Here is a 14,460-nt window from a genome sequence, read left to right as displayed (position 1 = left end):
CACTAAAAAGACTTAGCACATCCTTAAAGTTTTTTTTTAATCATTCAACAAATACTAAGGGCTTCTCTCTGCAATGCTTGGGAACAAGGATAGATAGACAGGAGGGCAATTCCTACTCTGATGGACTTGCCATCTTATGCAATTCAAATGATCACAGAAATATCAAAATAATATTGTGGTTCATTCCATGAAAGAAATGTATATGGTAGGAAGAGGAATGGTACTGACTTAGACAAGAATACATCAGGGAAGGCTTCTTTCAGGAAGTAATGACGGAGTACGCATCTGAAAAACCACTGGGTATTAAGGAGAAAGAAACGGGCTGCGAATACTAAAAGAAAGTCAATGTGAGCAAATTTCAGAAAGCACGGGGAAACCATGCAATTTGAGACTGGAAAAATTGGTGGGGGCTAAATCACAGGGGCCTTACTAGGAAGAATTATTAAGGATTTGGGTCTTTATTCTAAGAACATAGAAGTCACTAATATATTTCAGGCACTGATGTGCTCAATTTTTGGTTCTCGAGTTCACAAGTGTAGAAAATGGGGTTATATAAAGGACACAGAAGTAACTCAAGAATCCCAGCTAGGGACATGTGGAGTTAGAGAGGAGAAGGGAGTTGGGGGAAATTGGAAGGGGAGGTGAACCATGAGAGACTATGGACTCTGAAAAACAATCTGAGGGTTTTGAAGGGGCAGGGGGTGGGAGGTCGGGGTACCAGGTGGTGGGTATTATAGAGGGCACGGATTGCATGGAGCACTGGGTGTGGTGCAAAAATAATGAATACTGTTATGCTGAAAATAAATAAAAAATAAATTAAAAAAAAAAAAGAATCCCAGCTAGGAAGCTTAAGCAGTTACAACAGCTCAGGTGAAAGCTATGGTGATAGGGACAAGAGTAACTGCAGAGGAGTGAGTGAATTTGACATAAATACTCTAACTATAAAGAATTGACCAAAAAAAAAAAAAAAAAAAAAAGAATTGACCAGTATGGACTAAATATATGTGTGTCCTTCAAATTGTTAAACCCTACCTGGTGTGGCTGTTTCTGGATTAAGGAAGTAACTGAGATGAATTGAGGTCATAAGAGTAGGGCCCTGGTCCCATAGGATTAGTACTCTTGTAAAACAAGACACCGGAGAGTTCCATGTATGCACACACTGAAGAAAGGCCATGAGGATACAATGAGAAGGCAGCTCTCTGAAAGCCAGGGTAAGAGATCTTACCAGAAAACCACCCTGCTGGACAGACCTTGATCTGGGACTGCTAGCCTCCAGAACCATGGAAAATTAATTTCTGTTGTTTAAGCCACCCAGTCTATGGTATTTTGTTACAGCAACCTCAGCAGACTAATACACTAATAAAAATTGGGGAGAACAGAGGTAATGAGTTATCAGGTTAAATTCCTGATCTATAATAATGGGGTGTCAAAAAATAATGTCTAAATATATTGGCTAGTGTTATGATAGTAACTACCAGAAAAACTAAAACAGAAACTTTTAAGAGGTGGGGGGAGGAGGTTGTCCATGGTGAAATTTCAACTTTCATTTTTTATCCTTATGTATTTTTTCAAAAACAATTAAAAATCATAAAAATCATTTTTCAAAAATCACTTTCATCAACCATTCTTAGAGTCTAACATAATTTTCAAAGAAACATGAGATACCTTATTCCTAAATTTCAGTCATTCACATCTACTGTTATGATGTTATACATACTCTTGCTTGTCAATTTTCAATCAACTTTTTTTTTGTATAAATTTATTTTCAACTTAAGCTACTTGAGTCATTTCATGATAAACATTAAAAGTATATAAATATTTTTTAAAAGTTCATTCATGTGTCACTTAAAATCTTGTGTTTCAAGATAGGTACAGGGTTCATACTTTGGAAAACCCCACTAGAAAGGAGATTGGATTCTCTATCCTGATGGCTTAAAACCACATTAAACATACACTAGGAAATCAATTCCTGTATTCTCTGTTATAATTAAATCCTTCCACAAGTGAGAACACATGAAATTTTAAAACATCTAAGTATATAGTTGAAATTCTCATGTTAGAATGATTAAAAAGCACTAAACTTAACTTGAAAAATATTTATTAAACATTTTAACTTTTAATGTTGCTAAAACCAAATACTTACTGTTTAAAAATAAAATTCAGAGAGGGTTCCTGGGTGGCTCATTGGTTAAGCATTCAAATCTTAACTTCAGCTCAGGTCATGATCTCAGGGTCAAGAGGGAGCCCTGTGTAGGGCTCTGGGCTGGGTGTGGAGCCTGCTTGAGATTCTCTCTCTCCCTCTGCCCGCCTCCTCAAAAAAAATAAAATCCAGAAACTGAATTTTATCACATAAAATTAGTTTAGCTATATAAAACAATATGAACACCTTGATTTTTGGTCACAGTTAAGCTGTCCCATATAATTAATTTATTTAACTAATGTTTAATCTGGGTCTACATGCAAAGCACTCTGATAATTACTGGGGTTGGAAAGACAGATCTGAGATCTGCAAAATTATGATCACCTCTTTGTAAGAATTTAAAGCATAAAGAAATGCTTTCCAATGATATTATTCCTGGAATTTGACTGGTTTCTCTCTCAGTGACTTAAAAACTAGTATGACAAGGACCAAAAACTCACTTTTAACCATAATCTTTGATGGACTTAAAACAAGACTTATTTCTACATGGTCTTAGTTTAAAAAGCATAGTGCACTGAGCATATATCAATACCCTAACCATTCATATTTATTGTAGAATAAATGTTTTGTCCTTTTACAGAAGCCTATCCATGCAATAGATTTTAAATGTCTAAAGTACATGTTGTCTTGATAAATGGGGGAGGAAAACTGAATTACTCAACACAAATGTAAGTATTTTCATTAGTTTGTATAGCTTGCCCTAAAAACCATCGCCATCGGGGCACCTGGGTGGCTCAGTGGGTTAAGCCTCTGCCTTCATCTCAGGTCATGATCCCAGGGTCCCGGGATTGAGCCCTACATCGGGCTCTCTGTTCAGCAGGGAGCCTGCTTCCTCCTCTCTCTCCCTGCCTGCCTCTCTGCCTACTTGTGATCTCTCTGTCAAATAAATAAATAAAATCTAAAAACAAACAAACAAAAAAAAAAAACAAAAAAAAAAACCATCGCCATCAACCCCTAATTGTATCACTCCTCCACTAGTATCTTTCCCACTTGTAAATGTATTTCCTTCCTGACCAGGAGCATCTTGAGATGTCTTCAGAAGGATGAAGGCTCTTTATCCATTTAACATTCCATCTCTTTTTAAGAAGTAGCAGGAAGAGTAGAACTCTCCAGTTCATTCACCCCTTTGTGGAGAAAGAGACCCTGCAGAGTACCTAAATTAGCCTCAGGTACCATTGTAGATCCAACTTGGGTGGGGCTAGAGTTGCAAAATCTATTTGGGTTGCCTGCCACCTGTTTACCAGGGATCAGGATCTGATTCAACTAAGCTTTCATGAAACGAATGAACTCTCAAAAGCTTATATTGGTTATATTGCTTACATCTGGGGAACAGGGCCCTTATATCCTAGAAGAATACCTTTATACTGATAGTCATTTTTTCCAATTAGAATAAATTACTGATTTACTTAATGAAATCATTGAGGGTATTATCCCAAGCAAAATCAGTCAGTCAGAGAAAGACAAATATAGGATTTCACTCATGTAGAATTTAAGAAACAAAACAGATGAACATAGAAGAAGGGAAGGAAAAATAAGATAAAAACAGAGAGGGAGGCAAACCATAAGAGATGCTTAACTATAAACTATATATAAACTATTTATAAACTATAAACTGAGGGTTGCTGGAAGGGAGGTCATTGGGGGTTTGGGGTAACTGGGTGATGGGCATTAAGGAGGGCACGTGATGTGATAAGCACTGGGTATTACATGCAACTGATGATCACTAAATTCTACCTCTGAAACTAATAATATAGTATACATTAATTAAATTGAATTTAAATTAAAAAAATTTTTAAAGTTATAAAAGAAAAATTATTGTAAATAATCAAATAATCAAACTCATAATGAAAATGAATATTTATTTGAATTTCTCCTGGTAATAGCACTCAACTTATAAGAAAAACAAATCAAGTTGTAAGATTTTGTTTTAAATGTAGCCATTTTTCAAAAAGTGAAAAGTTGGATTCCGTATTTAATGGCAACAACTGAGACCCCTTGTATTGTAAAACTACTCAAAAATACTACTCAAAAAGTAGTATTTTAAGAAATATATAGTATGATTAACATGATGTGTTTTATAGAATGGATACATATCTGAATGCCAATCTGAATATGGAAGAAATATATATGTGTTAAAATCACACCGAGAAACAAAATGTTCTTTTTTATAAAAAGTAGCTTGAAATAAAAAGGAACTTGCTGGCAAACTCAATAAATTTTCACACATGGGATTTAAAAAAAAAAAAACCAAATCCCCACCCCCCGCCCCACACCCCTCAAAAAAGTGGTGGATGTGAGTAGAGCCGCTGCGTGGCGGCACATTTCTGTACAATGTGGAAGCTGGTTACATGGTCAGTGATAACTTCCTAAAGTGCATCTTTTGAAGACTTGTCTATGAAATTGCAATATCAAATATAAAATAGTTAACACAAGACATGCAATAACAAAGCTAAATCATTATAAAGTTTTTAAAACTACTTTTTAAAACTTTCGATTCACCAAAGGATAAAGATGTCAAATACAGTAGTATTCTTTCTCCAACAGTATGCATTGTATGGTTTTGTCATTTGGCAAATCTTTTAGAGTCGAACAAAAATAATGCAGTCTGAACAATACTTCTTCTGTCATTGTAATACAATTCCTAGGCGCAGAGCAAGAGCTAGATTTTTGGAAGTTTGGGTGCGTTAACCACAGGATTTGCCTCCTGTAAGTATCTCCTCCCTGCACTCTTGTAATCATAGGTGCAGCCGTGAGTTTCTGCATAGCGATGAGATGCACAGAAGTTGTTTCCACATCTAAAGCACAAAAAAAGTCCATGTGAATGGTCACATTTCTATAGAGGCTCATCTCTTTGGAAGATCAGAGCTTGATTTCAGGTATCCAGCAGGAGCCCTCTGATTCTCTTAGCAATTTCCAGCACTGACATTTCCCTTGTGTTCATAAACCAGCACAAGTACCCCAAAAAGAAAAAGTTAACTGTCCATGAATATGAGTTTGTAATAAAGAACCTATTATGAAATGAAACCGGATACAGATCTTTATGAAGCAGTAAAACTGCAAAAGCTGGCAAATATGTCTATCATTTCTCTTTTATCTAGTAAACCTGGGAGAACTGAATTTGTGAGAAATTCAGTCTCAAAAGAAAATCACATAAAACCTAATTATTAAAGGACTTTTAAATATTTATAACAAATAAGATGAGCTATTTCTATTTGAATAAAAAGTACTCTGTGAAGTAGCAGTTCATTTTAATGCCTGCACTCAAACTAAGGGCAGATACTATCCTCAGAGCATATTAATCAATGCTAATGAGATAATTATGAGAAAACTCATTAATTTTTGTGAATGTATTATTCATGTTTTCAAATTAAACTGTACCATATAATAGTTAAATTAACAGTACAATAAATTTAGTCCCTTTTGTGTTCAATTTCAAATAGAATCTTGGAGGATGGATTCTTCCAAAGTTATATTAAAAAAAAACAAGCATATCTATCATGAGACAAAGAAAGTCTATTCTCCCATTGATTTAAATCTCCTAACTTGAAGTAACAGGAGAGGATCTCATGATTTATAAACTCAGGAGCTGTCTACTTACTCTTTAGCCAATTAGGAGCTGAACTGAGGACTGCTATTTGAACATCATCTTAATGATGTTAATGAATAGCCAGTTTAAAGAGTGTTTTATACTGTATCCCTACACTGGGTCACCACAAAGAAAGCATCTCAGCTTTTCCAGCCAGCCAACCTGCCTGCATTCGTAGCTAGTAGCCAGTCCAGTTTTCTTCCCACAAAGGAAACAATGCTTTGTTGCTTTCTTCTTTGTCTGAATGGGGGCATTCACAGGTGGGAGGTGATGAGTACATTCTCCTGTTTAAAGAAAGGATACCCTGATTAATACAGGCACAGGATTTTAAATGTGAAATAGTATTAGGCAAAACATGAAACACATCCCTGTCACAGGAAACTTCCTTGCCATAAGAAATTAATTTGTGTTATTTTTATATACAAAATTATCTATAGAATCTACAAGTGAAGATCCAATAGAACTGTTATAGGTTTCTTCTGACTGAGACTTGTATTTTCAGGACTTCTGTACACACTGGCACGTTTCTGATTACTTCCAACGACAATTGGTAATTGTAAAGTATATCAAACTTTGACAGAGAATCAAAAGAAAATGTCTGGGTCAAAATCATCTTTATGAGGCCTCTGAGAGGAAACAATGTAACCCTATTCTTTTACACCAAGAAGGAACACCAGAGTATCATGAAACTGGTCTTTTAGTCCTGGTTACCATTGAAATTATATTCATCAAAGTACAAGTAAGTTATTTATTCTTTTTTTTTTTAAGGTTTTATTCATCTGAGAGAGAAAGACAGGGAGAGCACAAGCAGAAGGAGAGGCACAGAGAAGCAGACTCCCCGGACTCCCCAGTCTCCCGGCTGAGCTGGCAGGTTAATGGGCTTGATCGCAGGACCTGGAGATCACAACCTGAGCCAAAGGCAGTTGCTTAACCATCTGAGCCACCCAGGCGCCCCTATTTATTCTTTCAAAACTTCAATTTATTCATTTTTAAGACAATGTAACATGTTATTTTTCTCCCTTAGGTTTCTAGGTGTTTTAAGGTCAACTCAGTTCTCACACGTAAAAAACATTCTGAAAAATTTAAATGTTATAATTATATTAAATATCCCATAATCAACAGTGATTAATATGGTACACTGCTCAATTTCACAGTACTACTACCTTTCCAAAAAATATTTACTAAATTTTGTACTATTGTAACAACTTGATTTTTTTAAAAAGATTTTATTTATTTATTTGACAGAGAGAAACACAGCGAGAGAGGAAACACAAGTTGGGGGAGTGGGAGATGGAGAAGCAGTCTTCCCACCAGGTAGGGAGCCTAGTATGGAGTTCGATCCCGGGACTCTGGGATCAGGATCTGAGCCGAAGGCAGATGCTTAATGACTGAGCCACCCAGGTGCCCCATAACTTGATTTTTTAACTTAAAAAAAAAAAAAAAAAAACAATTGCATTGATGTGGATGGAACTGGAGGGGATTCTGCTAAGTGAAATAAGTCAAGCAGGGAAAGACAATTATCATATGGTTTCATTCATATGTAGAATATAAGGAATAGTGTGGATGACCACAGGGGAAGGGAGGGAAAACTGAATGGGAAGAAATCAGAGAGGGAGATAAACCATAGGAGACTCTGAACTCCAGGAAACGAACTGAGGGTTACAGAAAGGAGAGGGGTTGGGGGGAAGAGGTAACAGGGTAATGGTATTGAGAAGGGCATGTGTGGTGATGGGCACTGGGTGTTATACACAACTAATGAACCACGGAACACTATACCAAAAGCTAATGATGTATTGTATGCCAGCTAATTGAACATAATTTTTTTAAAAGCACATGTCATCACATAAGAAATAATTAAATCAGGGGTGTCTGGGTGGATCAGTTGGTTAAGCCTTTGACTCAGGTCATGATCTCAGGGTCCTGGGATCGAGTCCCACAACAGGATCCCTGCTCAATGTGGAGTCTGCTTCAAATTCTTTCTCCCTCCCCACCTGTCCCACCGTCCCTTCTCTCATTGTCTCCAAAATAAATAAATAAAATCTTTAAAAAGAAATAAAAAGAAAAGAAAAAGAAATAATTAAATCAATTTTTTTTAACTTTCATTTTTTCAGTGTTCCAAGATTCATTGTTTATGCATCACATCCAGTGTTCCATGCAATATGTGCCCTCCTTAATACCCACCACCAGGCTCACCCAACCCTCCATCCCTTTCCTTCCAAAACCTGTTTGTTTCTCAGTGTCCACAGTCTCTCATCGTTCGTCTCCCCCACTGATTTCCCCCAACGCCCTTCTCTCCATCTCCCAATGTCCTCCATATTATTCCTTATACTCCACAGGTAAGTGAAACCATGAGATAACTGACTCTCTCTGCTTGACTTATTTCACTCAGCATAATCTCCTCCAGTCCCGTCCATGTTGATGCAAAAGTTGGGTATTCATCCTTTCTGATGGAGGCAAAATACTCCATTGAATATATGGACCATATCTTCTTTATCCATTTGCCTGTTGAAGGGCATCTTGGCTCTTTCCACAGTTTGGTGACTGTGGCAGTTGCTGCTATGAACACTGGGGTACAGATGGCCCTTCTTTTTACTACATCTGTATCTTTGGAGTAAATACCCAGTAGTGAAATTGCAGAGTGCTAGGGTAGCTCTATTTTTAATTTCTTTATTTTATTTTATTTTATTTTATTTTATTTTATTTTTAATTTTTTTTTATTTTATTTTTATTTTTAATTTTATTTTATTTTATTTTTCTTTTATTTTATTTTATTTTTAATTTCTTAAGGAACTTCCACACTGTTTTCCAAAGTGGCTGCATGAACTTGCATTCAATTTCTTTTCATTACTAAGTGAAATACTCTTAGAACTGAGCAAAATTCCAACAAACCTGACTCAAGCATACAGGCTCAAAGTCACTGCCCACAGTTGTTAACAACAGCAGTACAAGCACACTGTGCCTTGTGGCACTAAAAGGCCAAGAAGCAAGAAACAAACAAAACAAAAACAAGGGGGAAAGAATGAGAAGAAAAATGATAGTCTCAATGGTACTGGTACCTATTCACTACTGAAGAAGGTTTGGAAGGCCTGGGCTAAATGTTTATATGGCACTGAAAATCCTTCAAGCGTTCAAAAAATTGTAATTACAATGAATTGGTGCTATACCTTTTGCCACCCAGATTGGGGACTGGATATATAAACCCAGGAAAATTAAGTCAGCTTTATTACCAGCCTGAAATACTTTCCTAGATCTTGCCTAAAATTATAAACAAAATTGGACACTAACTGAATGACTCCTTATGGTAGAAACAAAACTGAAAACAAAGTGAATGGCTCCCAATAGTGCCATGATGCTAACTCAGCTAATAAACACTTTCTTCTTCAAGTACACTTAGAGTTATTATCAAGAAGAAGGCGATGGGGTACTTCCCACTTCTTAAAAAATGAAAGTAAGATAAGCATTTGCAAAGGACACAAAGAAGAGGCATATAGTACCAGATATCCTCTGAAACTCATCTAATTGCAATTATCTTTGAAATTCAGGTTTAGAATATCCTTCTAATAATTTAGATAATAATTTGGTTCAGTGTAGTCGTATTTTCATTTTTTTTCTTTCCTTGGAATTGCTTTACTTAATGTTTCCCAAACTGTTTCCATTCAAGAACTTTTGTGAATGTGCAGAAACATACAACACAGTAGTGACAAGAATGAGTTTGCAGGAACACAAATGCAGTCTTCTTCTATGAGAGTGGTTTCCATATATGCTTCTATCTTTTTACATAAATAAAACTTTTTAAATAAATCTTTTATTTTAAAAAATATTTTATTTATTTATTTTTCAAAGAGAGAGAGAGCACTATTTTTCAGAGAAAGAGCAAGCACAAGCGGGGGCCAGAGGCAGGGAGAGGGAGAAGCAGAGAGAAGTCCCTGATACAGTACTCGATCCCAGGGCCCAGGGATCACGACCTGAGCCAAAGGCAGACACTTAGTTGACTGAGCCATCAGGCATCCTTAAATAAATGTTCTAAATAAAACAATTTATAAGTCATCTATTCCATGATAGGATCGATCACTAGTATACATGTTTCCTACTATTTTTTACAGTGCCATCCGGAGTCTTATATGTCCAGTATGATATCTTTCTGACTTCCAGAGCCATTTTCTGTCATTTACCACATCATACCCACTCTTCAATGAAGCACCAGACCCCCTCATAGGTGCAATCTCTTCTAAAATGCTCGATTCCACCTTGTCAACCCAGAAAAACTCCACTCATCTTGTAAGAACATATCATCAATTATCAATTCCTCTCTGAAACCTTCTCTCATGTGCATTGGACATATGAATAAAGAAAATAGAGTAATATAGTAATTCCAATGTGAAAAGTTGCTTTTCAAAACAAGGTTAAAGTTATTTAGAATAACTCACTTGTTTGGTATTTCCTAGCCTAATAACTGATCTAAGACAATGATCTATAAAAATTTACCCAACGGAAAAGATAGCCAACAAAGTAATAAGAGTAGTGTTCTGGATGCTAGTAGGCAGTAATCTCTGCCTAAAAATGATGACTACACAGTGGATAAGATTTCCAAGGGAGACCCTGTAAGTTAAAAGCAAAGAAAACCAATGGAAGAACTTAGCAAATCAATTAAATAAAACTTATATCAAACTCTCACAGACTCAAGGAAATTCAGGATGATACAGTTATTACTGAAAAGAAATGTCAGTAAGTTACACAGCTCTGTTCAGGTGATGATGACTGCAGGTAGCAGTTGATGGCTTGACTTAAATGAAATCAACCAAAAGAGTATATACCTGGAGATAAGCAAAAGGCTGGTAAAACAAGTCAAAAAAGAAACTCGGGTTTAAAAAAATGAAAAAAAAAACAAAAATCTACAACAATACGATAGCCCAGAATTAAAAAAAGAAGAAGAAATTTTAAAAAAGAGAAACAAAGGAAAAGAAACAAACTATTTCAAGAAGGAGGGCCACAAAAATCAAACAAGATAAGAATATAGAAGTATCCACTGGATTTGAAACTGTGGACATCTTTGGTGACCTCAGCAACAGCAACTTCAGAAGAAGAGTGAGAAGAAAAGAGAAGAAGCACCAAAGGCCAAATTAGAATTAAACATAGATATATTACAGTAACATTGTGGTACTGCATAAATAAAGGCAATAAAGAACCCAGAAAGAAACCTTCACATATAGAGTCAAATGATTTTTGACAAGAATGCCGATGGCCATTCAATGGGGAGAGTATGGTCTTTTTAATAAATGTCACTGGAAAAACTGGATATACACATGAGAAAGAAGAAAGCTGGACCCTAACATTACACCATATACAAAAATATATACATTAAGGAGTTAATTCAAAGTGTATCAAAGACCGACCTATAAGACCTAAAACTATAAAACTCCTAGAAAGTATAGGGGGAAAGCTTCATAACAGTGAATTTGGCAATAATTTATTTTTTATTTTTAAGATTTTATTTGACACAGAGAGAGAGAAGGAGAGAAAGAGAGAACGCACAGAAGCAGGGGGAGTCACAGGCAGAGAGACAGGGAGAAGCAGGCTGTCCACTGAGCAGAGTCTGAGGTGGGGATTGGTCCCAGGACTCTAGGATCTGAGCTGAAGGCAGGTGCTTAACTGACTGAGCCACCCAAGCACCCTTAATTTGTCAATGAGTTACTGGACACAACATCAAAGTCAGAGGCACTAAAGGAAAAAAAAAAAAACAGCAAAGCTGGACTTCATGAAGATTAAAAACTACTGTCTATCAAAAGACACTGTCAGGGGCACCTGGGTGGCTCAGTCAGTTAAGCATCTGCCTTTGGCTCAGGTCATGATCCCAGAATACCAGGATGGAGCCGGGCTTCAGGCACCCTGCTCAGTAGGGAGTCTGCTTCTCCGTCTCCCTCTGCCCTTCACCCTGCTCACACTCTCTCTTTCTCACTCTTTCTCTCAAATAAATAAATAAATAAATAAATAAAATCTTAAAATAAGAAAAAAAGACACTGTCATTAGAGTAAAATGACAGAACGGAAGAAAATCTTTGCCAAGTATATATCTGATAAGGGATTGGTATCCAGAATATATGAAGAATATCTAAAACTCAGCAACAACAAAAAACCCCAAAACAACCCAATTTAAAATTGGGCAAAACATCTGACAGACATTTCTCCAAAGATGTACAAATAGCTAAGCTCAAAAAAAATGTACCTAACGTCACTAATCATCAGGGATGTGAAAAACCACAAGGAGATACTACCTTATACCTACTAGGAGGTCCATTATCGAAAAACACACACACAAACAAAAATCCAGAAGATAAGAAGTGTTCTTATGAATGTGGAGAAACTGGAATTTGCACACTGTTAGTGGTAATGTAAAATAGTGCAGCCACGATGGAAAACTGTATGGTAATTCCTCAAAAAATTAAAAATGCAATCACCATATGAGCCAGCAATTCTACTTCCAAGTACATACTCAAAATAATTAAAAGGAGGGTCTCAAAGATGCCCTTCAATGGATGAATGGATAAGGAAGATGTGGCCCATATACACTATGGAGTATTATGCCTCCATCAGAAAGGATGAATACACAACTTTCGTATCAACATGGACAGAAATGGAAGAGATTATGCTGAGTGAAATAAGTCAAGCAGAGAGAGTCAATTATCATATGGTTTCATTTATTTGTGGAGCATAACAAATAACACAGAGGACATGGGGAGATGGAGAGGAGAAGGGAGTTGAGGGAAATTGGAAGGGGAGATGAACCATAAGAGACTATGGACTCTGAAAAACAACCTGAGGGTTTTGAAGGGGTGGGGGGTGGGAGGTTGGGGGAGCCATGTGGTGGGTATTATGGAGGGCACACATTGCATGGAGCCCTGGGTGTGGTGTAAAAAAAATAAATTGTTACACTGAAAAGAAATTAAAAAAAAAAAGAAATTATGTTTGCTTCATTTATTGCCTTTGCTCCTTTGTCTAAGATCAGGGGAAAAAAAAAAAAGGAGGGTCTCAAAGACATATATGGGCATCCATGTTCGTAACAGCCTTCTTCACAAGAGCTAAAATGTGGAAGCAACACAGGTCTCCAGCAACACAGGTCTCCATCCAGAGATACATGGATAAGCAAAGTGCTGTATATATACACACAATGGAGCATTATTTGCCTTAAAATGTATGGAAATTCTAACACACGCTACAACACCAATGAACCCTGCTAAATGAAGTAAGCCAGACACAAAAAGACAAATGCTATATGGTTCCACTTATATTAGACGCTTAAAGTAATTAAAATTATTGAGAGAGAAAGTAGAATGGTGGCTACTAGAGGCTGGGGTGAGGGGAGAATGAGAAGTTAGTGTTCAATGGATACAGAATTTCAGTTTTTTCAAGATAAAGAGTTTTGGAAATGGATTCTCCAACAATGTGAATGTGTGACTGTACTTAACCTCAATGGGTTATATGCTTAAAAATGGTTAAGATGGTAAATTTTATGTTATGTATATCTTACCACAATGCAAAATTGAAAAAAGTATATATATTAAGACTTTAAAACTTTGGGTCTTACACAGCAGTGAAAAACAAACCTTAAGTATCTCTTTAAAGGCATAAAACTCATGTGATAACCATAATATATATTATATTGGTTGTCAGATCTGTTTTACAGACTTTTATAAAGTATCCTTGAGAACTCCTCAAGGGACTACAAAAGTGGTACATCTTTGGTAATGAGTTCCCACCCCTAGTCTGGGTATTAAACCATAAAAGATGAGAAAACAACGGCTGCCCTGGAAATAAGGATGGGCCAGTGCACTTTTTTTTTTAATTTATTTTTTTTTCAGCATAACAGTATTCATTATTTTTGCACCACACCCAGTGCTCCATGCAATCCGTGCCCTCTATAATACCCACCAGGTGGTGGGTATTAGAGAGGGCCAGTGCACTTTTAAGGTGTTCCTGAAAGAAGGAAGTGCTAATGTTATAGTCACTTCTGCTACTGTGCTTTGGAAAGGGCTGGTTCAAGGACTGTCCTTTCCTTTTACCCAGAAATAATCTGATTCATCAAAAGGAGATCTTAATAAAGCCATCCTTGATATTGGATCATGATATTAAGACACACCTCTCTAGGATACTTTCACAAAACCCACCCAGCAGCCCAGAATGGCTGTAGAGTGGCCAGTAACTGAGAGGGCTGGGAACTACATGTTAGTTCTTCATTCTTCTTGTCTTTTCACAAGGACCAATCTTTTCCAGGCAACAGAGAACTCAATTCCAATTTTTGCCTTATTCTTCAAATATGTCCTACAGTGAGTTTTCATAATCATTTTCTTAAGTGGAAAAAAGTTTAGGGAGAGTTTACTCCATACATACCACAAAGAATGTTCTTCTTTTCTTATTTCTCTCTGAAAATACAACAGCATGCATAATGAAATCATTGTTAGGCTTATATTTTCAGAATTATCAGCAGCTTACCTACTCTTTTCCCTGCTGCTGTGTTATTTCCATTCATTCCAATACCACGGGGAGACTATAATTAAAACACAAAACATCTACAGTGGTAAGTTAATGAAGAACAGAAGAAAAGATCACTAAACATGAAATACTTGTATTTTTTTAAGACTTTATTTAAATTCATGTTAGTTAACACTTACTGTATTATT

At 36.4% G+C, this 14,460-nt stretch overlaps 1 protein-coding gene across 6 annotated transcripts in view; it reads right to left on the bottom strand.

Annotated features, from left to right (window-relative positions):
* Positions 1-4,068: 4,068 nt before the first annotated feature.
* Positions 4,069-14,460, bottom strand: part of ZFAND4 (zinc finger AN1-type containing 4) — a 93,817-nt gene continuing 83,425 nt past the window's right edge. For all 6 annotated transcript variants that reach the window (XM_032313053.1, XM_032313051.1, XM_032313056.1 and 3 more), the window contains 3 exons: positions 14,273-14,327; positions 5,953-6,070; positions 4,069-4,995 (listed from right to left, as the gene is read on the bottom strand). In XM_032313053.1, coding sequence (XP_032168944.1) covers positions 4,860-4,995; positions 5,953-6,070; positions 14,273-14,327 — 309 coding nt within the window. In that variant the 3' untranslated portion in view covers positions 4,069-4,859. The remainder of the gene's footprint in view (positions 4,996-5,952; positions 6,071-14,272; positions 14,328-14,460) is intronic.

This window comes from Mustela erminea, chromosome 14, assembly GCF_009829155.1.
Source record: "Mustela erminea isolate mMusErm1 chromosome 14, mMusErm1.Pri, whole genome shotgun sequence".
NCBI lineage: Eukaryota > Metazoa > Chordata > Mammalia > Carnivora > Mustelidae > Mustela > Mustela erminea.
The sequence above is the reverse complement of the archived record's forward strand: the minus strand, read 5'-3'. Positions and strand labels throughout refer to the sequence as shown.